Source organism: Esox lucius, chromosome 24 (assembly GCF_011004845.1).
Source record: "Esox lucius isolate fEsoLuc1 chromosome 24, fEsoLuc1.pri, whole genome shotgun sequence".
Classification (NCBI taxonomy): Eukaryota; Metazoa; Chordata; class Actinopteri; order Esociformes; family Esocidae; genus Esox; species Esox lucius.
Genome location: NC_047592.1, coordinates 16,917,189 through 16,943,197, shown reverse-complemented (window position 1 = coordinate 16,943,197; position 26,009 = coordinate 16,917,189). Strand labels below are relative to the sequence as shown.

General features: G+C 43.7%; 1 protein-coding gene across 1 annotated transcript; it reads right to left on the bottom strand.

The window, feature by feature from the left end:
• Window positions 1-302: 302 nt before the first annotated feature.
• Window positions 303-24,815, bottom strand: tesk1 (testis associated actin remodelling kinase 1). Its single transcript, XM_010887675.4, has 11 exons — window positions 24,524-24,815; window positions 23,240-23,563; window positions 8,968-9,089; window positions 8,748-8,796; window positions 7,900-8,046; window positions 7,463-7,545; window positions 3,732-3,822; window positions 3,490-3,573; window positions 3,087-3,173; window positions 2,812-2,908; window positions 303-2,590 (listed from the first exon to the last, which is right to left on the bottom strand). The coding sequence occupies exons 2-11, from the start codon at window positions 23,423-23,425 to the stop codon at window positions 1,422-1,424; spliced, it is 2,115 nt and encodes a 704-aa protein (XP_010885977.2). The 5' UTR covers window positions 23,426-23,563; window positions 24,524-24,815; the 3' UTR covers window positions 303-1,421.
• Between the last annotated feature and the right edge of the window lie 1,194 nt (window positions 24,816-26,009).

Below are 26,009 nucleotides of genomic sequence, written 5' to 3'. Positions count from 1 at the left end.
CTAAATAAATAATTGGTAGAAAGAGAACAAGTGAAAAGAAAAATATAAAACTTGTTTATAAAATGCGTATAAATGTTTCAGGGAGACGGTTTCTCAAACAAAGAATAAGCCTAGGCCTGGACCAAAAAAAATCTAGATCAATGGAAAAATCTGTTGGGGAATTTATTTTTAGTCCTAGACTAGGTTTAATCAGTCTGAGATGTACAAATGCCATGTCTTTACTAACCATTTTCTAACTTACGTGGTTCAAGGGTTTACACCCACTACTACTGAATGATATATATTAATGACAGGAAATCCCCCAGGACAGTCATTCCATTACATATTTTTATTCAATGCCATTTTTAAATAATACGAATCTGTACATCTCTTTGTTGAAGCAGGTCTTTGACCGCCCATTTTCAGAAACCATAACAAGTCATAATAAACAATAGTAGTGCTGTGTCAGAGATCCATGAGAGCTGTAAAAGAAACCATACAAATCAGTACACACGCGCCTCTTTCTCTCTGCTCATGGCCAGGATGCACCGTGCAGTTATTTAGCCATCCATTACTAAGCCTTCAAGCATTCAGAAATCCATAAAGAAACGTTAATAACTCGGAACGTTTAATAACACTTTTCACAACATGTCTTCCCTCATCGTGGTGACATCAACATCACCAATGAAACCCATCCGTCCAAAAAAGCACCAGCATTTACAGCTGCAGCTGCCCGGTAAGGAGCCACACAGCAGGCGCACCGGAAGATGACACATAACCCATGTGATTGGTCCAATACTAAAGCAACATTTAAATATATGTGTTTGACCAGTACGGGCGTTGTCGTCATGCTAACGGAAAGTATCAGCCGTCATCCGTGATGGGGTTGTGTGACAGCATTACACTGGCTTACACTGGACAGCAGGGGGTAAGCAACTAGATTCAGCCACTTGCTAATTTGTGTCCAAGCGGAAGGGTCCAGAACAGAAAATGTTCAGTGTTTGTACACTGTAAAATTTACCATGACTAAGCCCAAACTATATTGTATTTGAGAATAATGTAATATCTTGATTATACTGAAACATTCCCATAACATCTTTCATTTTATTTGTGTAAGTAATAGAGAACAGATTTCTAAAATAAAAAAACATTTTATTTGAATTCCTGGTGATTTGAATCTTCTTTTTTTTCTTTCTTCAAACCGCTGGCTGTTACTGACCCCTGCAGTACAGCATTATTACAGTCAACACCCCCTCAGTCCAGCAGAGGGCAGCAAAACGTCAAAGGCTACTGCATAGCAGGAACTCCCCTACCAGCAGCTATGAAGTATCCACTAAGTACTGTTCCCAGGTCCATTTCTAGTCTTCCTCCTGCTAAAGAATAAGGTCAGGGTACGGGTTGGCTAATCTGATCCTAGATGTGTGGTAAGGGGCATTCGGTGTCTATGTCTGAGGTCCAGGCAGGGCTAAGCCAGGACCAGGCTTGGGGTTGCTGGGGGTTAACGGTAGCCCCTTATGCCCTTTGTAGAGCAGCCCTTGTGTGGCCCCGCTACCATCCCCATTCCCGTTCAGGTTCTTATAGGGGTTCCGGCGAGGGGGTGCACGGAAACATAGCAAGGGGAACCGGAGTCCCGCCAGGCAGCAACCGGGACACGAGATCACCTCCTCCTGCTCCGGCGAGGGACAAGAACCGGATCCGAAAGGAGAGGGAGAGCCCCCTACGGATCCTCCGGGGGGCGAGCTGTACCCGTTGGTACCCCCCCACCCAAGAGGTCGGCCTATGACCGCCGCTGAGCTGTTGTTGTTGTCTGTGTGCGGGGAGACTAGGGGGGACCGGCTGGTAGGGCCGTTGGAGATTGGAGGAACATTGCCCCAGCGGTTGGTGAATGTTGGGGAGGTCGGTGGGGAGGGTTCGGAATCAGATGGGAGAGTCGGGAGACAAGAGAGTGGAGCGAGAGCGTCATCTGGGGTGTCGGGGGAGCTGGTGCAGTCCATGGGTTCAACTTCCTGGTCGCTTTCGTCTTCCTGGTCCTCGCTCAGCTGTTCCAACGAAAGGGTGTCCGGATAGAGAGGAAGCCCGGAGTCATCACCCGGGAAGCTCTTCCTCATCTCCACATCCTTATCTTCCTCTTTGTCCAAGTCTTTCACAATCACCCTTTTCTCTTCTTCCTTGGTTTCTTCCTCTACATTCGTCTCACCTCTCCCAGTGTACATTTTGGGCGGCGACACGCCCATTTCCTCTCTCGTATGGTCTTTGGTAATGGAGGAGAGGAGATCCGAAGGAGGCAGGGACGAGCAGCGTCTGTGGCCAGTTCTTTGTGAGACGCCTCCACCCCCCCCCCGGTTCGAGGGCAATGGGTCAGTGCAGGTGTCTGGGGGTTGAGGTAAGGTGAATGTCAAGGAGATGACAGACTTGCTGGGCGTGTCGAACAGTTTAATCTTGCCTCCGTTCAGGTCTTCCCGAAGGGAGAAGGGGTTGACCCGCGTGGCAGGGGTGGAGGCCTGGGGTACAGCCGGAGGGAGCATGTCTGACTTGCTGCGGCAGAGGCGAGGGTCGCCAGGGAGACAAAGGGAGCGCCTCCGCGGTGGGCCAAGTTCTGGAGATGGAGATGCTGAAAGAAACAAGAGAAAAAAACACACAAAAAGAATGAAAAATATACAAGCGGGGGGAAAAAAAGGAAGAAAGTCAAGGAAAAAGAAACATGGCTGGCAATGAGCTGAGACCGGGCCTGAGAAACATATGCATAATAGTTATTCATCCATGTATGTGAAGTCCTTCTCTTCAGAGAGCAGTACTCAGTACCCCTACCCCCCAGGCAAACGTCTGACTCACCCTTGACTGCAGTTTGGGCTTTTTGCGTCCTCTCAGCCTCTCTTCTCTCCAGGTCCATCGCAATCTCGGAGAACGACGGACGGCACTTTGGATTCATCTGAGCGAGTGAAATAGAGAGAAATAGAGGAAAAGAGAAAGATAAAGGGGGGGGGTTACAGAGAGAGGAGAAAAAGGAGTATGGTAATACTCCAGGGTCCCATTAGGACACAATAACAGGTAGAAGAGATTTAGAGGAAGACAGACAAAATGACTGTGTGTGTGTGTGTGTGTCTTACGTTGCAGCAGGTGACAGCCAGGCTCAGAAAGGCAGGGGGGCAGTCTCCCACCATGTGCTGAAACATCTCTACGTCCAGACCGAAGTCCTAGCCACGCGCACACACAAAGTCAGTCAGGAGCACTCACAGACTCAAAAAATTCAATAAAACAAGACGGACATGCCTCTATTACTTTTTAGATAGAGGTGGCAAAAATCTACTGAAGTTTTCTATTGCTGAAATTTCTCTTTGTCCATAGATTCAAGAAACATCTAAGATCAGGTTGTAGAAACATCTAACAACAGCTTGTAAAAAAAGAGAAATAGTCCTTTTACAACAGCAAGAAGGAGGAGACAGTCTCTTTGCAATATCCACCCATAAACATGTGCGTTTCGCTCTGTGTCTGCATGTGTCTTGATCATACCTCAGTGCGTGGGAGGATGTCAGGGTCGGCCTGGATCCTAGCGATGACCTCACACAGGATGATGCCGTATGCAAATACATCTACCTGCAAGGAGGAGACAGTGTGTCAGGTTAGCAGCTACAGGTTGGACTACAGGGTAGTTAGGTATTCAGAAGACCTGGTGGAAGACAAGCTTTCTACCATAAACTACCAACGTCCACCGATAGTTCCTTCTATTATTCTTGCCTGACTGTGGAGTCTACCTTCTCATTGTAGAGTTCTCCCCGGAGTACTTCTGGTGCCATCCAATAGGGGGAGCCCACCACGGCCAAGGGCTGTTGGTCTGTCCCCTCACTGAAGGGGGAGGGGGGGGGGGGTTATTATGACAGTTCACACAAAGGACAGCAGGACATACACACTACCCCCCCCCCCCACATACACACAAGCTAGCATCATCATGCTCTAGTTCCCAAAAGGAAGGGTTATATATGGTGAGACTTGGCCTAGCATGTGTTGATTTCACAATAGCAGTCTAAAGGGTTACTGTGGCACACGCTCACACGCAAGCGCACACGCACGCACGCACGCACGCACACACGACCACAGCTGAGAGTCACTTCCTCCCTGTTCTATTTCCATCTCACTGTAGACCATAATGTTACTTAAATAGAGACAAGTAATAGAGGCTGAGAGAGAAAGAGGGAGTCTGAGCCAGGCCGGGGCAAGTGAGGGCGAAGGAAAAGCATGGATCGCAGGCAGACGTCACAACTTTCAATATAAACACCCCTGGGGAGGGGGACGGAGGAAGATCAGCTGGGGAGAGATGGGATGCAAGGGAGGAGGGAGGGAGGTGGGGGGGGAGAGAGAGAGAGAGAGAGAGAGAGAGAGAGAGAGAGAAAGAGAGAGAGAGAGAGAGAGACACAGTGCACTGGAATATTTTGACCTTATTTGGAGAGCTTTCCTAAACTACCTTCATCTCTCTCCTTGCTCGATCTCTCCCACAAAGAGACTGTTCTCTCTCACACACACACACACACACACACACACACACACAGAGACACATTCAGTTTTTATCCTCATCGGAACTGAGACCCAACCCTGACCCAGAAGTCCATTTTCCCTATTCCTTAGCCCTAAACCTAACCATAGCCTTAACCTTACACGTAACCTAACCTTCACCTCAATAACCTAACATATGCCTAAACTTAACCTAACTAACGGGTAGCCTAAACCTGAAAGTAACTGCAACGCCAACAAGGTCAGAGTAAATGGAGCTGATCCGTGACTAAATGAGGCATGGGCGATGTCTACAGTTAGCAGTTCAGTGACTCCCGAGGGAGCAGCGGAGACAATTAAAGCACACAAATAACATTGCGTCTGTGTAAATGTCAGCATCATAAACAATCTACATCTGGAGAGTCTCTCTCCGCGTGCGCATGTGTCTAAAACCTGCCAGATTAAATATTCACGTCATCGCAGCGGGTAAACATCTGATGCACCCCTTCATCAGACGAAGTTATATAAAGTGGGTGACTTCTTTGGAAAATCCTCTGCTTTAAATATGACTAATAGTTCCTAACGCAGACTTCCTTATAGGGCTGGGCAGTATGGGCCTGAAAACCACATCACGGTATATTGAACCTTTTGGAAGTATATAGCCTACAGGGGTAGATTTCTTTTTTCCTTTTTATTGCAATAAAAAACATATTTTAAGGATTACAAGCCCAGAGGATGGTAATTATTTATGTTTAGGAGTTAACTAATGGGTTTCTGTTGTGCTGTCCCTTTAGTAAGCTGTGTATTAGGCCAAATGCCACAAACACAGTAAATTTCAGAACAATACCATTAACAGATAGGGTCTTAAGGTAGAAGCTTACAGTATTCCAAAATGAATATAAGTAACTGCTACCTTATAGAACAATGCAATTCACAATACCATTCTTCAAATAAAATACCAAAACATTCCCAAAAAAGAATAGACTTTATTTCCATAAAGACATCTGGTTATTTACTTGGGCAGTGATGTCTGCATTGTGGCTTTTTACTTGACACCAACACTACAACTGGTTGATGAATGCATTCTATAGCTTTCTTAATACTCTTGTACGTTTCTTTTTGAGGTGACAGGAGGTAGCTTGTATTACCAGAACTGCCACCCAAAATACTTTGCAGAAAGCAGTTTTCACCTAGTCATCCGACATATTCAGTCAAAACCATGTCCAAAAGATGAGGGAAGCCCCCTAACTGACTGTGTTGTTGGGGAACAGGAGACAGACCACTTCCACATGGTCTTCCCTCTTCTGTCCTCCACTTTGCTTACAGGAAGCATGTGTGTGTGGTGCGTGCGTTTGTTTATGTTGGAACCAAAAAGGAAACCCCAACATGTGTTTTCATTAGCCAAATTATAGATTAGATTCAACTTTGTCATTGAACAAGTACAGTAGAACAAAATGCAGTTAGCATCTAACCAGAACTGCAAATAAAAGAGTTGCAAACATTTACAAGAATTAAGTTGAATGTATATTACAGATGTATTGATGCGCAAGGAAGGCAAATGCAGTACAAATTGCAATTCTAAATGTGCAATGAAGGCAAGTAGAGGAGGGCAGAAAAATACAAGTTTAAATTATAATGTATGTTACAAGGGGGAAATGAACAGTTGTGCGATGAGGCAAATGCAAGTACAAATTATCATTCTAAATGTGTAATCTAGGCACATCTAAAGGTGTAGCATTTGCAACTGAATGTAGGGATAGCAGCAATGAGGTTCCCGAAATTATAGTATCCTTTAAGGTCCTTTAGCAATTAAGGTCAAGGCGCTAACGTAGCGCTTTATAACGGTGCAAAATCCACACATCAACATAACACTGCGGCAAATACGGCATGGACAAATCCATACAGCGGCACATTTTGTACCAGCCTAGCATTTCTACCCACCCATAACCCCTTAGATAATGACTTAAACCCACCCACACACCCTTAGATAATGTCTTAAACCCACCCACACCCCCTTAGATAATGACATAAACCCATGACTTAAACCCACCCACACCCCCTTAGATAATGACATAAACCCACCCCCACCCCCTTAGATAATGACATAAACCCACCCATACCCCCTTAGATAATGACATAAACCCACCCACACCCCCTTAGATAATGACATAAACCCACCCACACCCCCTTAGATAATGACATAAACCCACCCATACCCCCTTAGATAATGACTTAGGGTCAGTGTGTTTTTTCTTTCCACATAATGGTTAAGATTGGGATGTCTGTAGTGAGTGCGTCTGTAGTGAATAGTCCAACTATCTATCACTGACCCTGTCTCACCTGACTCTCCAGGAGAAAGGGAGTGAAAGATGGAAAAGTAGAGAGCAAGATGGATAGAGTGAGTGACGTGAAGAGAGAGACAAAAAAAGCAAGACTTGAAGAGACACAGAAAGGGAGAGAGAGAGACAGACAGGTTGAGAAAGAGAGAGACAGACAGGTTGAGAAAGAGAGACAGACAGGTTGAGAGAGAGCGAGAGAGAGATTGAGAGAGAGACAGGTTGAGAGAGCAAGAGAGAGAGACAGACAGGTTGAAAAAGAGAGACAGACAGGTTGAAAAAGAGAGACAGACAGGTTGAAAAAGAGAGACAGACAGGTTGAAAAAGAGAGACAGACAGGTTGAAAAAGAGAGTTGACAGGTTGAAAAAGAGAGACAGACAGGTTGAAAAAGAGAGTTGACAGGTTGAAAAAGAGAGACAGACAGGTTGAAAAAGAGAGTTGACAGGTTGAAAAAGAGAGTTGACAGGTTGAGAGAGAGCGAGAGACAGGTTGAGAGAGAGACAGGTTGAGAGAGCAAGAGAGAGAGCGAGAGACAGGTTGAGAGAGACAGGTTGAGAGAGCAAGAGCGAGAGAGAGAGACAGGTTGAGAGAGAGAGAGAGAGATCATTCAGGTGTGATATCTAATCAGGACTGACAGTTGGATGATATGGACTCTACTGACCTGTACTTTGGTATCTTCTCTGCCAGGCCAAAGTCTCCCACTACAGCAGTACATTGACTGCTCTCCCAGCGTACCAGGCAGTTCTACAGGACAGATGACATGAAAGACAGTGGTCAAGGCCCGTATTCCTTCACATGGTTCATATATTCATATTAATCAGCCTGTGTGTGTGTGTGTGTGTGTGCGCATGTGTACTACTATAGTTGTGAAGTCCAGATGTCGTGAAGTCCAATCACAACTATATTAACCCATGGCGATTAAGGTTAGGGTCATAACAGGGTTTTAGTACTTAAAGTTAAGAAAGATGGACAACATGTTAATGGAAATCAATAGTGCTCACCCAAAAAATTCTCACAAGTACTGTAAAACAAGCGCGTGCACGTGTGTTTGTCATGCGTGTGCGCGCGTGTGTGTCAGTGTAAAGGCACGGACCATACCTTAGAGGTGAGGTCTCTGTGGAAGATGCCCTTGCTATGCAGGTACTGCAGTCCCCTAGCGATGTCCAAAGACAGGCTCATCCTGACCGGCCAGGACAGGTACCGGTCACTGTCCAGCAGCTGCTCCAGGTTCCCGCCGTTGATGTACTGGAAGTAACCACGACAACGGCACACTCAGACACGCGTCACTCAAACGAGCTGACTGCGCTGTAACCAAGACAACCTCACACACGCGCGCGCACACACACACGTGCGCCGCTCAAACGGTCCTGCTTCACTTAGCCTGGTCTAATTCGAAACAGAGCTACAGGAATCTGCACGGTGACCATGTCAGCGTCTGGAAGCACAAGGCTGTCCCGGCTCCATCGCAGCAACACCCAGCTTATTATGGGACTGTCAATGTCGAGATACACGTCTTCAGAAACACATCCAAGGCTGTTCTGGTCCTTAGATTAGATTCAATTGTATTGTCGCTGAACAGTACAAGTACAGTACAATGAAATGTAGTTAGCATCTAACCAAGCTGCTCTTATCAAGCTGCTTGCTCAACCGGGAGTCTAGACCGTGCAATGAAGGGTTTTCCCTCGTATGTATACTGACCCCCCCCCTCCCAGATTTTAACAGGTAAAAACACATTTTCAGCAATAGCCTGGGAGCATTTAAGGTTAACTGTCAGGGCCAGGAACAAAATGACAATTTCTATCTTGTCAATTGATGTTTTTCAGTTTTGGTCACTGACACGTTGTTAGGCTACCTGCACCCTCCCAAATCTATTATTATTATTTAAGTACTTAAATCTGTTTACTTAAATCTGTTTATCTGTTTATTCCAATCGTTTGTTTTTTTACCTCAGTCAGTGCATGCAGTTGACCCTCGTGGACACAGACTCCCACAAACCTAGGACAGCAGAACGGTGGTTATAGAAGATCATAACAGGGTCATCATACACGTTCATGAAAATGTGCTATAACTGCATGGTTCAAATAAGCATACTGACAAAACATTTGTTGACCAAACCTTTCATGTGAAAATGGGCAGTAAGTCTACATTGAAGACAGACCGACAGACCTGAGGATGTTCGGGTGAGACAGGCGATTCATCAGTTGGACCTCTCTCAGCATGTTGGCTCTGTTACTGGCCATAGTGTTCATCTTCAGAGCCATCACCTGGCCAGTGATACGGTGCTGTACCTAAAGACAGCGAGAGAGAGCAAAATAGAGACACCCTAATTTAGCACACCTGATTCTAATTACTAGCGGAATAAAAAATATCAGGTTAGTCACAAATGGAGTTGAGGAGAAAAGATCTAGGACAGTGGCAGTCCAGGAACAGGTCTACCTGTGGAAAATGCAAATGACTGGACAGGATTTTGAAAGGCACACACCTGTCTATATAAAGGTCTCACACTTTACAGTGCCTATCAGAACAAAAATCAAGCAATCAAGTCCAAGGAACTCTCTGTACACATCTGAGATAGAATTGTGTTGAGGCACAGATATGGGAAATTAATGTTACAGGAAAAATACAAAAGCACTGAAAGTTCCCAGGGGTATACTGTGATACATTACCGTGAAATAGAAAAGGTTTGGCACCACTAAGAACCTTCCTAGAGCTGGCCATCCCACCAAGTAACAGGGCAAAAATGGCCTTGATCAGGAAGGTGACCAAGAACTCATTGGCCACTTCAATAAAGCTTAAAGGTTTCTCTGCAGAGACGAAAGAACGTTAAAGGAAAACTCTCTGCAGCACTCCATCAGTCCTTTATAGTAGAGTGGCCAGACAGAAGCCACTTCTGAGTAAAAGGCATTCAATAGCCACTTCTTTGGAAGGCATGAGGAAAAACATTCTGATGAGACTAAAATGTAACTATTAGGCCTGAAAGTCAAGTGCTGTGTCTGGCAGAAATGTAGTACCGCACATCACCTGACCATCCCTATGAAGCATGGTGATGGAAGCATCAAGTTCTGGGGATGCTTCTCAGCGCCAGGGACTGGGAGACTGATGAGGATTGAGGGAAGAATGAGCAGAGCAAAATACAGAGAAAGTCCTGAATCAGAGCATACAGGACAGAGATGTAAAAGTACAAAGAAAAAGTACTTGGTTGTATTCACCAGTTTTGGGAAGTTCCTAATTAAGAATTAAATTACAAAGTAAAAGTAGTTCATAACTAAATAGTGACCTAAACTGTCCTTGTAGATATAATGCCAATTAACTGAAAATGTTTCTAAGATGGCATTTTCACTTTGTCATTATCGGGGATAATGTGTATACTGATGGACAAATAATAAATGTATTCATTTACAAATTCATTCCGTAGCACAACAAAACGTAAAGTGAAGAGGTCTGAATCCTTTCTGAAGCACTGTAGGTTATGGATTGGACCAGATTATACAACCCTGTTTCCAAAAAGGTTGGGACGCTGTGTAAAATGTAAAGAAAAACAGAATGCAATGATGTGCAAATCCTTTAAACTTTATATTCAATGGAAAATAGTACAAAGACAACTAATCAAATGTTGAAACTGAGAAATGTTATTGTTTCTGGAAAAATATATTCCCATTTTCCTGCCAACAACACATTGCTGGGACAGGGGCAACAAAAGACTGGAAAAGTAGTGTAATGCAAAACAAAACCTGGTGGAACATCTCACAACTAATTATGTAAATTTGCAACAGATCAGTAACATGATTGGGTATAAAAACAGCATCCCAGAGAGGGATGCTATATTATTGTGCCGGGCAGGTAGGGTCAGTTCTCCTCCTCCATTGTAAATCCTTGTAAATCTATGGAATGCACTCTCTAAATTTTCCTTGTCTCCTTCTCCGTATGAACGTAGGAGGGCATGAGGTCTTGGCCCACACCTCCAGAGTACCAGGCTCGTAAGACATGTTGCTGTCCCTGTCCAAAGTCCTCCTGGTTGTGTTGCAGATCAAGAGGACACCTGACAATTCCAGCTGCCACTCTGACGATTGCCCCCCGGGTTGCCCCTATCCTTGTCCATCTGGTCATGCTTCTGACCTGGATTATGTTTTATAGACTTTGGACACAGCCCACATGCATTTATTAATTATTACAACTTAAAATATTCACCCAGCACAGCCAGAAGAGGACGGGTCTCAGTTCTCAGTTTCAACTTGTGATACAATGCCTTTGTTCTATTTTCAGTTACTTATAGGAATTTGCACATCATTGCATTTTGTTAATATTTGCATTCTACGCAGTGTCCCAACTTTCTTGGAAACAGGGTTGTATATTTTATACAGTATATACATTGCGTGGATAGAGGGACAAAGAGGAGGCTGGAGGATTTGAACCCACGCTAGAGCAGTGCATGCACACTGGAAGCAGCAGCTTTGACCACCCTAAACCACACACACACACTTTCTTTACATTCATTTGTTTTACGATTTTAATGTCCGGTTTCTATCTCACATAACATTATTTTAAGCACTTTGAAATACATTCCATGACAAATAGGGGCTCTAGAAATAATGTGATTTCCCTCAGGCACACAAAGTCCCACAGAGACGGATGAAAGGAGCACACACACTCAGGTTTTACTACCCTTGTGAGGACTAGCAATTGAGTACCATTAAAAATAAATTAACCTTAAAACTAAGCCTAAACCTAACCACCAAAACCTCAAACTCCTAAACCTAACACTTAAAACCTAAGCCCTACCCTTAACCCAAAACCAATTCCCAAGTCCAATAAAGATGAGGCCAAATGTCCTAATTTTTACAGTATCGGTCTGGACAAAGCAAAATCAGTTCATGTACACAAGCATGCTGATGTATTGTGCCCTTAGACATTCATGACAGCACTTCCTTTAAGAGCTACGTAGCCGCTTCCTCCATCAGATTTACGACATCTTTCAACAGGATTTAACTACATTAGCAGAGATTTAAAGACCAGCAGAATTACATGAGACAGGGCGCACTTACCCACACCCACACACCCACACATCACACTTACACAGCATAGTGCAGACATGAGCCAAGTGCTGAACTAACAGAAGTGAACTGTATCTGGTTAGGGCTTGGCTATCCGTGCACGCCGCTGGGTCTCGTGCTCATACAGAATTTCTAATCAAATAAACGCTGCCGCTAATAAAGGCCAAAGGTTGGTGTCCAGTGGCCACAGGCTGAAATATTACCAATGGCGATGTGGTGTGAAACTAGCTCCAGTGTGTGGATTCCACGATCACGGCTAAACAGGAAGTAGGTGTGATATCAGCATTCTAGTGACATGAAAACGGAGATGTCCAATGATCGGACTCTCATAGACACAGACGCCGAATCACGACGCGATCGCGAACTAGCACAACCATGACAAGACGATGAGACATGCACATACACACATGCGGGCGAGCACAAAAGTCAGGGGCAGGCCTGTTCGTCATCGGCCGAGAGCCGGGCTGAGAATGACAAAGTCTGAGTTATTGTGACCTCTAGCAAAACACTGCAGACTGACAGTTGGATGAGAGACACAAAGATGATAATAAGAGAACATAAACAGATACAGTTACAGTGAGGGGGAAAATTATTTGATCCCCTGCTGATTTTGTACGTTTGCCAACTTACAAAGAAATGATCAGTCAAAAATTTTAATGGTTGGTTTATTTGAACAATGTGAGACCGAATAAAAACAAAGAAATCCGACTCATTTTCAAAGCCCTGGCTGAGGGAAGGAGGTTCTCACCCAAGATTTGACGGTACATGGCTTCATCTATTGTCCCTTTGATGCTGTGAAGTTGTCCTGTCCCCTTAGCAGAAAAACACCCCCAAAGCATAATGTTTCCACCTCCATGTTTGATGGTGTTCTTGGGGGTCATAGGCAACATTCCTCCTCCTCCAAACACGGCGAGTTGAGTTGATGCTAAAGAGCTCTCTTTTGGTCTCATCTGACCACAACACTTTCACCCAGTTCTCCTCTGAATCATTCAGATGTTCATTGGCAAACTTCAGACGGGCCTGTACATGTGCTTTCTTACCAATTGTTTTCTTGGAGCTGTGCCAGCTGTCTTGAGATCATAGACAAGATCCTCCCGTGTAGTTCTGGGCTGATTCCTCACCGTTCTCATGATCATTGCAACTCCACGAGGTGAGATCTTGTATGGAGCCCCAGAACGAGGAAGATTGACAGTTCATTTGTGTTTCTTCCATTTGCGAATATTCGCACCAACTGTTGTCACCTTGTCATCAAGCTGCTTGGCGATGGTCTTGTAGCTCATTCCAGCCTTGTATAGGTCTACAATCTTGTCCCTGACATCCTTGGACAGCTCTTTGGTCTTGGCCATGGTGGGGTGTTTGGAATCTTATTGATTGATTGCTTCGGAGGACAGGTGTCTTTTATACAGGTAACAAACTGAGATTAGGAGCACTCCCTTTAAGAGTGTGCTCCTAATCTCAGCTCGTTACTTGTATAAAAGACACCTGGGAGCCAGAAATCTTTCTGATTGAGAGGGGATCAAATACTTATTTCACTCATTAAAATGTCAATAAAATTACAGCTCTTTAATGTGTAGCCACTTCTTTTTCAAGGGACCAAAAGTAATCAGACAACTGACTCAAAAGCTGTTTCATGGATTGGTGTGGGCTATTTAGTTATTTCTTCATTAATTAAGCAGGTTAAAGGTCTGGAGTTGATTCTAGGTATGGCATTTGCATTTGGAAGCTGTTGCTCTGAACCCACAACAACCGGTCAAAGGAGCTCTCAATGAAAGTGAAACAGGCCATCCTTAGGCTGCAAAAAAACAATTATATCAGAGAGATATCAGAGAGTGGCCAAATGAACAGTTTGGTACATTCTGAGAGAAAAAAGAACGCACTGGTGAGCTCTGCAACACAAAAAGGCCAGGACGTCCAGGGAAGACAGCGGTGGTGCATAATCATAGGATCCTTTCCATGGTAAAGAAATAAACCTTCACAACATCCAGCCAAGTGAAGAACACTCTCCAGGAGCTAGGCATTTTGTTATCCAAGTCTACCATAAAGAGAAGACAAGAGCAAATACAGAGGGTTCACCACAAGGTGCAAACCATTCATAAGCCTCAAGAATAGGAATGCCAGATGGACTACGGAGCAACAGCTCCCGTGTAAAACTCCCATCCCAGTCAAAACAAATTATGCCTTAGGATTTGTTCAGGACAGACAAAAACTTCACTAGCTACAACCTTCGGTAGCTACGTTATAGGAAGCCTAAAAAAAAACAGTCCTGGCAGATGTTAGGATTTGTTCAGGATGGACAAACACTTCGCTGGCTACAACCTTCAGTAGCTAGGTTATAGGACGTTTACTGTTATATTGCGACTTTTTCTGGTTGACTTTCAAATTATATATTTAGATTTGTTTAGGATAGACAAAAACTTAGCTGGCTACAGGATTGTCTCGTTAGTGTTAGTTAATGTTAGTGATCTAATGCTGAATCGCCATACCAACTCTTGGCAGATATGTAGCTCCGCAGTTTAGTGGTTAAAGACACAGTCTCTTATGTGGGAGACCCGGTTCGAATCCAGGGAGGGTAACAACGATCTTCAGTTTTTATTGATCATTTCCATCCTCTATGCCTTTTGTTGCATTCTGCCCTTTTCCAAGGACTTTGATTTCGGTTTTGATTTCCCAGGTATGATTCCTCATTAGTGTTAGGGAATTTATTGTTGGTCGTTGTTACCCACTGTCCTATCCAAAGCTATTTGATAAAGCTAGTTTAAAGAAGTTCATGTGGATTTTTGAGTTGTTTGATTGCCAGTTGAAAAGTCAATTTGTTATGTCCTTTCAGTGATTGCCATTGGAATAAGTGGATCGCTCATTAAAATAGTTGATAAGGGAAGTATTTCTTACGCTGTACCAATAAGGATTTGGCAGTTTTACAAGGATGTACTTGAGGTAGATCTGCCCTAAAGTTAGAAGATAATTATTGGTTGACTCACTGAATATTACTTTTCAAATGGTTAAGCATATGGGTTAAGAGAATGGATTAAGGGTAGGTTTTAAGGGTAGGAACAAACACCAACCCTGTTCACACTTAGCCCCTTCAAAAAATTTACTTGAGACCACCTGTGGCAAATGCATGATTCAGAAAGGCACACCTGTCTACATGAAGTCCCACATTTCTCTGTGCATGTCAGAGAAAAAGCAAACTAATAAAGTCCAAAGTACTTTCTGAAGACCTTAAAGAAAGAATTGCGTCAAGGTAAAGAAATGGGGAAGGTTAAAAAAGGTTAAAAAGGTTCCCAGGAGCACAGTTGGTTCAATTTTGAAATGGAATAAGTTCTCGAAACACCAAGACTCTACCTACAGCTGGCTGTCTGGTAAAACTAACTACCTGTCAAGAAAGGCCTCTGTCAGGTAGGTGACCAGGAACCCAATGGTCACTCATAGAGATTCTCTGTAGAGATTCTCTGTAGAAATGGGAGAACCGGGCAAAAGGTCAACCATGTCTGCAGCACTTCATCAAACTCCATCAGTCTAGATGGAACGCTCTCCTAAGTAAAAGGCATATGAAATGCTGCCTGAAGGACTCAGAGCATGAGGAAAAATATTCTGTCCTGATGAGACCAAAATCGATTTATTAGGCCAGAACGCCAAGCAATTTGTCTGGCGAAAACAAGGCAACACTCATCACCTGACTAATCCCATCACTACGGTGAAGCATTGTGGTGGGAGCATCGTGCATCGTAATGTTGTTTCTTAGCAGGAGAGACAGAGAGACTGGTCAGGACTGAAGGAAGGATGGGAGAAAGCTGGCAGAGGCAGAACCAACAAGACTCAAATATGTGATTGCTGCCAAAGGCGCCTCTACAAGGTACTGAAAAACTGATCTGAATACTTGAGCACATTAAATACTTATGCACATTAAATATACTCACCTAAAGGATTATTAGGAACACCTGTTCAATTTCTCATTAATGCAATTATCTAATCAACCAATCACATGGCAGTTGCTCCAATGCATTTAGGGGTGTGGTCCTGGTCAAGACAATCTCCTGAACTCCAAACTGAATGTCAGAATGGGAAAGAAAGGTAATTTAAGCAATTTTGAGCGTGGCGTGGTCGTTGGTGCCAGACGGCCGGTCTGAGTATTTCACAATCTGCTCAGTTACTGGGATTTTCACGCACAACCATTTCTAGGGTTTACAAAGAATGGTGTGAAAAGGGAAAAACATCCAGTATGCGGCAGTCCTGTGGGCGAAAATGCCTTGTTGATGTAAGAGGTCAGAGGAGAATGGGCCGACTGATTTAAGCTGATAGAAGAGCAACTTTGACTGAAATAACCACTCGTTACCACAGAGGTATGCAGCAAAGCATTTGTGAAGCCACAACATGCACAACCTTGAGGCGGATGGGCTACAACAGCAGAAGACCCCACCGGGTACCACTCATCTCCACTACAAATTGGAAAAAGAGGCTACAATTTGTACGAGCTCACCAAAATTGGACAGTAGAAGACTGGAAGAATGTTGCCTGGTCTGATGAGTCTCGATTTCTGTTGAGACATTCAGATGGTAGAGTCAGAATTTGGCGTAAACAGAATGAGAACATGGATCCATCATGCCTTGTTACCACTGTGCAGGTTGGTGGTGGTGGTGTAATGGTGTGGGGGATGTTTTCTTTGCACACTTTAAGCCCCTTAGTGCCAATTGGGCATCGTTTAAATGCCACGGCCTACCTGAACATTGTTTCTGACCATGTCCATGCCTTTATGACCACCATGTACCCATCCTCTGATGGCTACTTCCAGCAGGATAATGCACCATGTCACAAAGCTCGAATCATTTCAAATTGCTTTCTTGAACATGACAATGAGTTCACTGTACTGAAATGGCCCCCACAGTCACCAGATCTCAACCCAATAGAGCATCTTTGGGATGTGGTGGAACGGGAGCTTCGTGCCCTGGATGTGCATCCCACACATCTCCATCAACTGCAAGATGCTATCCTATCAATATGGGCCAACATTTCTAAAGAATGCTTTCAGCACCTTGTTGAATCAATGCCACATAGAATTAAGGCAGTTCTGAAGGCGAAAGGAGGTCAAACACAGTATTAGTATGGTGTTCCTAATAATCCTTTAGGTGAGTGTACATTTTACATTTTCAATAAAAAGGCACAAATTTCTAAAAACAAAAAATAAATATTTAGAAATATGTTCTCAACCTTGGTATTAATGGGCAAAACATACATACATACATACATACATACATACATACATACATATACATAGATAAATATACACATATATACAGTGGGGAGCACAAGCATTTGATACACTGCCGATTTTGCAGGTTTTCCTACTTACAAAGCATGTAGAGGTCTATAATTTATATCATAGGTACACTTCAACTGTGAGAGACGAAATCTAAATCCAGAAAATCACATTGTATGATTTTGAAATAATTAATTAGCATTTTATTGCATGACATAAGTATTTGATCACCTACCAACCAGTAAGAATTCACAGACCTGTTAGTTTTTCTTTAAGAAGCCCTCCTGTTCTCCAATCATTACCTGTATTAACTGCATCTGTTTGAACTCGTTACCTGTATAAAAGACACCTGTACACACACTCAGTCAAACAGACTCCAACCTCTCCAAAATGGCCAAGACCAGAAAGCTGTCATCAGGGATAAAATTGTAGACCTGCACAAGGCTGGGATGGGCTACAAGACAATAGACAAGCAGCTTGGTGAGAAGGCAACAACTGTTGTTCAAGATGACGGTCAAGATGACGGTCAAGATGACGGTCAATCTGCTTCAGTCTGGGGCTCCATGCAAGATTTCACCTCGTGTGGCATCAATGATCATGAGGAAGGTGAGGGATTAGCCCAGAACTACACGGCAGGACCTGATCAATGACCTGAAGAGAGCTGGGACCTCAGTCTCAAAGAAAACCATTAGTGACACACTACACCGTCATGGATTAAAATACAACTGCACCGTATTGAGGGGAGGATGGATGGGGCCCTTGTATCGCGAGATCTTGGCCAACAACCTCCTTCCCTCCCTCCCTTCCCTCATTAAGAGCATTGAACATGGGTCGTGGCTGGATCTTCCAGCATGGCAACGACCCGAAACACACAGCCGGGGCAACTAAGGAGTGGCTCCGTAAAAAGCATCTCAAGGTCCTGGAGTGGCCTAGCCAGTCTCCAGACCTGAACCCAATAGAAAATCTTTGGAGAGAGCTGAAAGTCCATATTGCCCAGCGACAGCCCCAAACCTGAAGGATCTGGAGAAGGTCTGTATGGAGGAGTGGGCCAAAATCCCTGCTGCAGTGTGTGCAAACCTGGTCAAGAACTACAGGAAACGTATGATCTCTGTAATTGCAAACAAAGGTTTCTGTACCAAACATTAAGTTCTGCTTTTCTGATGTATGTCATGCAATAAAATGCAAATTAATTACTTAAAATTCATACAATGTGATTTTCTGGATTTTTTGTTTTAGATGTGAATCACAGTTGAAGTGTACCTATGATAATAATTACAGACTTCTACATGCTTTGTAAGTGGGAAAACCTGCAAAATTGGCAGTGTATCAAATACTTGTTCTCCCCACTGTATATATAGCTCAGGTCAAGTGTATTTTATCAAAATGGAAGTCAGAAGATCCTTGAACTTTAAATAAGTTGTCATATTGAACCCTGTAGAAAGCAGATCTAAGTTTTAGAAATATAGACATACACATTTAGATTGGTACTGTGGTGTATCCAAACCTTTTAAAAGTATTTCATAATTATGTTGGTGGGGGTGGTACGATGGTTATAGCCAAGTGAAATGAGATAGTAATATTGACATTGCTGATATTGAATAATATTACAGATTTATAACACTGACACATCATAATGAGATTAATCAGAATGAAAGTGAGATTCTTCTCAGAATGAGAATCTCTTTACCTCTTGTGTCTTGATGTTCCAGACCAGGGGATTCATGTAGAGGTACTAGCTAAAGCCTTGTTTACATTGCGCTTTATTTTCCGAGACATATCGAAGAAGATTTTGTTGTGTGAACTTCCAGATATAGACAGTTCTGGGTGCTACCTTCCAAGGTGGCACGCATCACATTTTCAATATAGAGAATTTTAGGTTTACAAGAGGGAAGACAATTCTGCAGTGCGCACTCATATCGGCCCATTTCCCCCACGGTTTGTGGCCACAATCCTGCGCGATACGTCTCGAACATGCCGGTGTAAATCGAAACACTGTGGAAATGATTATGCCAACAAATACGTTCATCTAGCGCTTTATCCTCTCTCCCGTTCTGTAAACAAGCCCTGGTTCAGGTCCCCCAAACTGACCGTTCCTGGAGAGCCCTGACGAGTCTCCAGAAAGAACAAGACCCAGTGTCTAGACCACAACCTGACACAGAAGTGTGCGCGCACACGCACGATTACGTTAGGCCTTGTAGCATGCAGGAGCATGCAGCTCCAGGAGATCAAAAGAAGCTCTCTTCTCTTCCATGGCAAATGAAAATTCCAATGTACCCCCTCCCCTCTATACCCCCTCACCCCTCCCTCGACCCCCCCCCCCCCATCCCTCTCTGGCCTTTACTACCAGTCCCCCTGAACAGTCACACCTCCACAAACACCCTCATTAGGGAGCAGTGTAGCATCGCATTGGTCACATCCAACATTACTACATCAAGAGATCAACACAGATCAAGAGACCTAGGCAATTACTCCCCCGCTTCAGTGTGGTGCCAGACCAACACATTCCTGGTCTGTTTATTTACCTAGCCTGCTGCCGGGGGTGGGGCCAGGGAGGCGGGGTGTAGCTGGGACAACAAGCTCCTTACACACAACCCAACGTGTGGGGAAACAGAGCGTGTAAACACAGCACACACAGTCAGAGCGGGACCCTTTTCCTACCCAAACGCTACGTATACTTGTATTTGAACACCAAGCAAGTGTGTGTGTGTGTGTGTGTGTGAGAGAGTGTATATATATAGCGTAGTCTTTAACATGTGAACTCATGTGAAAACAACAAGGAACACACAGCCAGAAACAGCATGGTTGACAGGAGAGCAAGTCCTGACTGGAGAGAGGAGAGACAATAGGACCGGGAAAGTGTGGTGCTAGAGAAGTCCCCGTGCCGAGCTTCAAGTCAAAACTGGCACAGGCTCCTCCCCCTCGTCACAGATTACAAACACATGGACGACAGTCAGTTATGGATAGGTGTGTCCCCGTGCGCGTGTCTCAAGTCTCTTTAAGAAGTAGCTCTTCAGGACTGTTGTTTCTTTCCAAAAGGGCAGGATGTCCACTGGCCTTCTCTTCTCCTCTGACAGACCTCTGTTTAGCACTGACATCAGGACCCTAGAGGAAAGCCACGCCCATCAAAGCTTAAGCCAGCCTGTCAATCTCACACACCTCTGAGTCAGTAATGTCCTCTGTGGAAACGCAGAAGCGATTTCAACTAGACAACAGACCTAGCATCATCATAATTTAGTAGAGAAGGAGCAACAGAGAAATCAAGAGAGTGAGAGCCTTGAAGCTTCTGCATGAAGTACACACACACACACACGTTTTGCATTCTGTAGAATAATACTGAAGACATCAAAACTATGATAACAGTTATAAACCAGAGGTCCCATGTGACTAGAAAAATTATTAACCAGTATTATAATCATTAACTATTATTACAATTATTAAGTATTGAACTGTATTGATTGGAACTAAACAAAGAATTACTAAATAAAGAATGACAAATTTATTTCAGTTGTGTGGACAGTGTGAAGAGTGATCTGGGAAATGCACGCTGAGCCTCCCACCACTCCTGGTGTGTAAACTAGGAACCAAAACAGAAGCACCACTACAGTTTGCACAATAGAAACTTGTTTTGAGTGCAAAAAAAAGAAATCCCTTGTGAAACATTTAGCAGTGATGAACAGCCCCCAGCAGACTGCTGCGTAGGCCCTAATAGTGGCAACTGGTGCTTGTACTGTCATTACAAGGATGAGTCAATATTGACTGTGGAAAACTCCTAGCCACAAGACTTAGAACATCAACACATTTAACTCCCCTATGACAACAACAACAAACTCAACACTCCTCCTGGTCTGAAAAGGGCTAAATGGCTTCACACCTGCCTACATTCTTCTGCTCGTCCCTTTTAACCTCCACACACCCTACGGTCAAGCCAAATGTCCCTTTTAACCTCCACACACCCTACGGTCAAGCAACGGCAAACTACTTCATGAACCAAGGACCTGGCTCCAAAAGATGAAGGAGTGTGCTTTTTGAAGCGACACAGTTGTGAAAGTCTCTTCCTGACTCGCAGGGTTGTTCAGACCATTGTGACCTTTAATAGAGGCCTTAATACACACCTTTATCACCCCCTAGACACTAATTTCAATATGCTAACATTTGTTTTGTTAAAATAAATACGTATAAAAAAAACACAATAATACAGAATAATTTGTAAGTGTCTAACAAGATAAAAGAATACTTGTACAGCATAATGAAAAGCACTTAAATGTAGTAATTATACAATTATTCTTATACAACGAAAGGGACTTTCATACATGTAATTATCATCATTACTATTGTGCCATTGCTTAATCCTTGACAAGGAATGTTTTGAAACTTCAGCCAGGTCTGGCTCCTTCCGCATAGAAATAAAAGGACTAGAACAGAAGCATCTAATTGGAAGTGTTCACTTCGTCCCCAGAACCATAATAATCACTATTCATTCTAGTTCATTTGTATAGCAAGAACATCCTGTTCATTTGTAATGCAACAGCTTGATTCAGTTATATCGACAGAGAGAAGCACCAGGGTTCCTGCCTGCCTCTACTGACGGTGACTCGTCAGTACTTTAGCCAATAGCACAGCAGGTAGGTTTAAGGAGCTCTCTTTCACGTTACTTTTGAAGTATATTAAAGAGAAACAGAAAAAGCACCACCTGAAGGGTTTGTCTTGACACGTCTAACTCCTTACACATTGCACAATGGCATTGTGAAAGGATACAAATGCCAATGACTGCCTGACCGAGTCCAGTGAAAAAGCATCCATTGAGAGAGAGAGAGAAAGAGAGCGAGAGAGAGAGAGAGAGAGAGAGAGAGAGAGAGAGAACACAGTTGTGAGGATCATTTATGCCTCCATTACCACACAGTGCCATGTTATCGGAACTCTCCATCAGTTAGACTGGGACTCATACAGTATGTAATCAGTGCAGTAACACATTTGCGTTGATATTCAGTTATCAAAGGGCAGGTTGCTCAATCACCTGTGGCATCTTAACAGCTAGCCCTTCTAAAAATCTAGTAATTTGCATTTGCTATCCACATCCAAAGGGCACACTCGCTGGGCAGAGTTGCCTGACAATGTGAAGAGTTACGTCACCAAGGGCTTACTGTATCATTTTCCCATAGCAATACCATATAATTAACTGGTGTTGACCTGGTCCCAGAAGAGGTTATTTAAAGGGAACAGAGTGTGACAGACTGAACGGTTGTGTTCTGGCTCTAACGACAGGTCTAATATTAAGTCCTGCTAGCTTACTCATGACCATAACCAATATTAACCAGAACAACTATGACTGCAATAATTATGGTTAACTGTAATTAACTGTACTCATGTCAGCTTTTGAAGATAACCCTAGGTCCCAGAATTTGGCCCGACCTTTGGCCTCCTTGTTTAAATGCTTTAATATCAGGGCCTTTTCCAGGTCAGGACACGATATGGGCTGGGCTGGGTTGGGGACACTAAATGTTATACTACAGTGAAAATAGTAGAAGAACCAGGACTAGTCAAACGAAACAGGAGAGGAAGCAGGACTAGTCCAAGGAAACAGGAGAGGAAGCTGGACAAGGTTCTGTCCAATAACACAGAGCACTGAATGTACAGTTACTCCTGTTTGGTTGGTGTAGTGATATATGACCTGAAGCCATAATGTTGATTTTGAAAGGACATTGGTCAGACTTACAGAGTTCTCCAACCCTTACCTGGTTCAGTAGCTACACCACCTGCATGTTCAGAGGAATTTTCCAGCATGTAAAAATGTACTGTATTCAAGGATGGCGTCAGGTAACGGCAACGGTCATCATGTTTCATGCTCAGTGTCAAGACCTCACATCGCACGCTCAGATGTCCAAATGGATGTTTCTATGTTTTCTATCCTATCACACAGTAGGTTGAGCTGTTCTGGACCCATATTCACAAAAGGTTCTGATAAAAAAATAAGGATATCAACAGTATATTGGGAGCTTTCTGCCTATAGGTGAACATATTAATTAAGATATTTTGGCCTAAGTGATAACTGATCTTATATTAGCACTCCTGCTTTCCCACTTTAATATTAGGACATAGTATGGCCCTTACCTACCTGGATGCATAAGTAACTGACCTTAAACACTTCTGAGAAGAACCCAGAGCCAATCTTCTCGCAGATAAAGTCATCTATCCGGGCCAGACTTGACACTGCACTGCGCAGCGCACGGTATGATGAGGGCCTGATCCGATTCGGCCCGTGGATGCCGTGGATGGGTGGCTCCGCCGCCTCCTGGTCCCGGTCCGGCTCTACCCGATCCATCTCGGTTCTCCCGGGAGGGGGAGGGGCGTGCAAGCAGTTAAAATCCAACCCTTCTGTTTACATTTCAGAAGTTATGCGCAGCAGCGCGAGGGTCCGATAGTAACGGTCCGGGGAAACCGATGAGCTTCGCACTGGATCCTGAGGTTCAGAGCGAGGACGAAAAACCGATTAATTTTCAAGAAAAAAATATCACCTTGATCTCTAAAGCAATAATAAACCTGACGCGTCTGTGTCTCCAATTTAGGGTAGTATATATTTATAATGTCAATGCTTTCGAAATGTTTGCCGCATCAGAAAGCTATGAGCTGTAAAGATGTAGGCAGCCAGGCTATCCCCTCTCTCCCCCTTCTACCCCCCGCCGTAACTGCGCACTCAGGCTGCCTGCTTGGCACCAGAAGAAGCAGTCGACTTCAGCTTCCTCTGGTCTGCCTATGCAGTGAAGGGCTCCAATTTTCCGCCAATTGTAGGCAATTGCTGAGTAATTCCGCTCTATCCTCTCGCTGTCAGAAGCAAAGCAGCCGGGCAGCCTCGTTGCCGTTCGTTCGAGGGGAAATGTAAACAGACTTCGCAGTAAAATAGAAAATGGTCTGTTTACTTTGGTTTGCCTGTCATTTGTGTAGCTACTTATCTGTGGCTGGTTTGTCCTGATACAGGGCATGGAAGCCGCGAGACATAGCGGTTTCATTGTTTTAGACCATAATTTTGCAGGGCTGCAACAGCCTGATTACAATCAGATATAGGTTCGCCTATTCAAATGTAGGCCTATCTTTAAGTGATCACTCAATATAATCACCGGCAGTTGAATTAAACACCAAATAGCAGCATGAGAAAGCTTAGGACACGTTTTATGCAGTAGGTAGCAAGAGAGCAGCTTAGCCTATTCAAGACGGACCTTCGACCACTGCCAGCTTGACTGCGGGTCATACATTATAAATGCCAAAGCTGGGCTATAGTTTTTGAATTCGTCTGTCAATTCCATACAATTAAATATACGCGACCATAAACACTCCCTATGCATACTCCATTTAAAAGTTTTAAAATATGTCCAACAAGATAGAAAGGGTGAGGAATCATCGTGCAATGAAGCATGCGACTTACCTGTCCTTGATCAAATCCACAGGTAGCTAGCATTCGATATGTTCAGCTTCTAGTGTCCTGACCCGAACTTGGTATTAGGTTACAGGGCCTTCTATTTCACTAATTAATCAACAGTCTACTGTCCTGGTCCAGCATGGCCTCACGGTTCTCGTTTTACTTCAACCCGCCACTGTTTTGTCTTGGCTCTGGCTCCCTCGCTCACTCGTCAGAGCAGGGAGAGAACTGCGCGAATTTTGGTTTCGCTTCTTATTGGAGGAAAAGCCTCTGGGAGGGTCCACGCGTCCTAACCAACACAAACTTTACCTGTTCACATGCAACACAACTACTGGCCTGGCTCTTATAGCCCGTCCACAGCTCACAAAAGCCTTACTGTCACACTCACTCCACAGTCTATCCACACACCTATTTATAAATGTTTCCTCAGTACACTGTGAACATCGAGGAACACACCTCAAAGCACTCAAGCACTCGACCTCAGGGCCATCCCATGATAAATTGCTTCTTACTGTAGCGCCGTCTCACACCATACATCGACATAGTTCATATTATTTGGTGCTGTGGCCTCATTTGCCCCCTTGGCCCCTTTGCTATTCAGTGACCACTGAAACACTTGAATAATCACATGCATAATTTATCAATTTTATTGGGTATTTCACCCACACAATAGACACTAGACAGTTTACTGCCTGTAACATAAGCCTCAAGTCAAACCATTGTTATAGATAATGACATATCCCATGCATATATTATTTAGTGGTTCTGTTCACTTATTTATCAAGCATAAAATTGTGATTGTTTTCAAGACAGGACAATCTAAGAATAGACTGTGTCTGAATTCCAAATGGAATTCCCTATTTTTTACAGAGCGCAATACTTTTGATTAGAGCCCTATAGGGGATATGTGCCTACATTCTGAATAGAGCGTTATTTGGGAAAGGAGGAGGTTATAATAGCCACAGGTTATAATAACCACACATGACCCCGTAGTGCTCCACGGTTCTTTATCCAAACAAAAATGCATCAGAGAGCATTTGGATATTACATTTGACTAATTGATGCAATGGACTATTGCTTTTGACAAACTTGCTATTCTTGTTGATCCTTTAGAATATGTACAGTCATGGCCAAACATATTGGCACCCTTGCACTTTCTTCAATAGCTCACACAGTCTCAAAAATACGTTGATAGACAAACTGACAAAAGTATAAAGTCTCCACAGTTATTTATTTCACTGTTACTATTACAGAATATTTATTTTTGTTTTTACCTAATAGATCATTTTAAGTCAAAAAATAAACAGAAATGGCATTGACAAAACTACTGACACCCTAGACTCAACATTTGGTAGCAAATAGCTGCAATAAAGCACTTCCTATAAACATGGATGAGCTTCCTGTACCTCTGTACTGGCAAACTGCTCCAGTTCTCTCAGATGTAAAGGGCGCATCACAAATGCTGTTTTCAGAGCTCTACAGGTTTTCAATT

Excerpts from the sequence above, each read along its gene's own strand:
- tesk1 (XM_010887675.4), bottom strand. The coding sequence starts at position 23,425 with ATGGATCGGGTAGAGCCGGACCGGGACCAGGAGGCGGCGGAGCCACCC. Across the intron at positions 8,797-8,967 it reads TCTCACCCGAACATCCTCAG|GTTTGTGGGAGTCTGTGTCC; the intron begins GTCTGTCGGTCT and ends CTGCTGTCCTAG. Across the intron at positions 3,574-3,731 it reads GAGAACTCTACAATGAGAAG|GTAGATGTATTTGCATACGG; the intron begins GTAGACTCCACA and ends TCCTCCTTGCAG.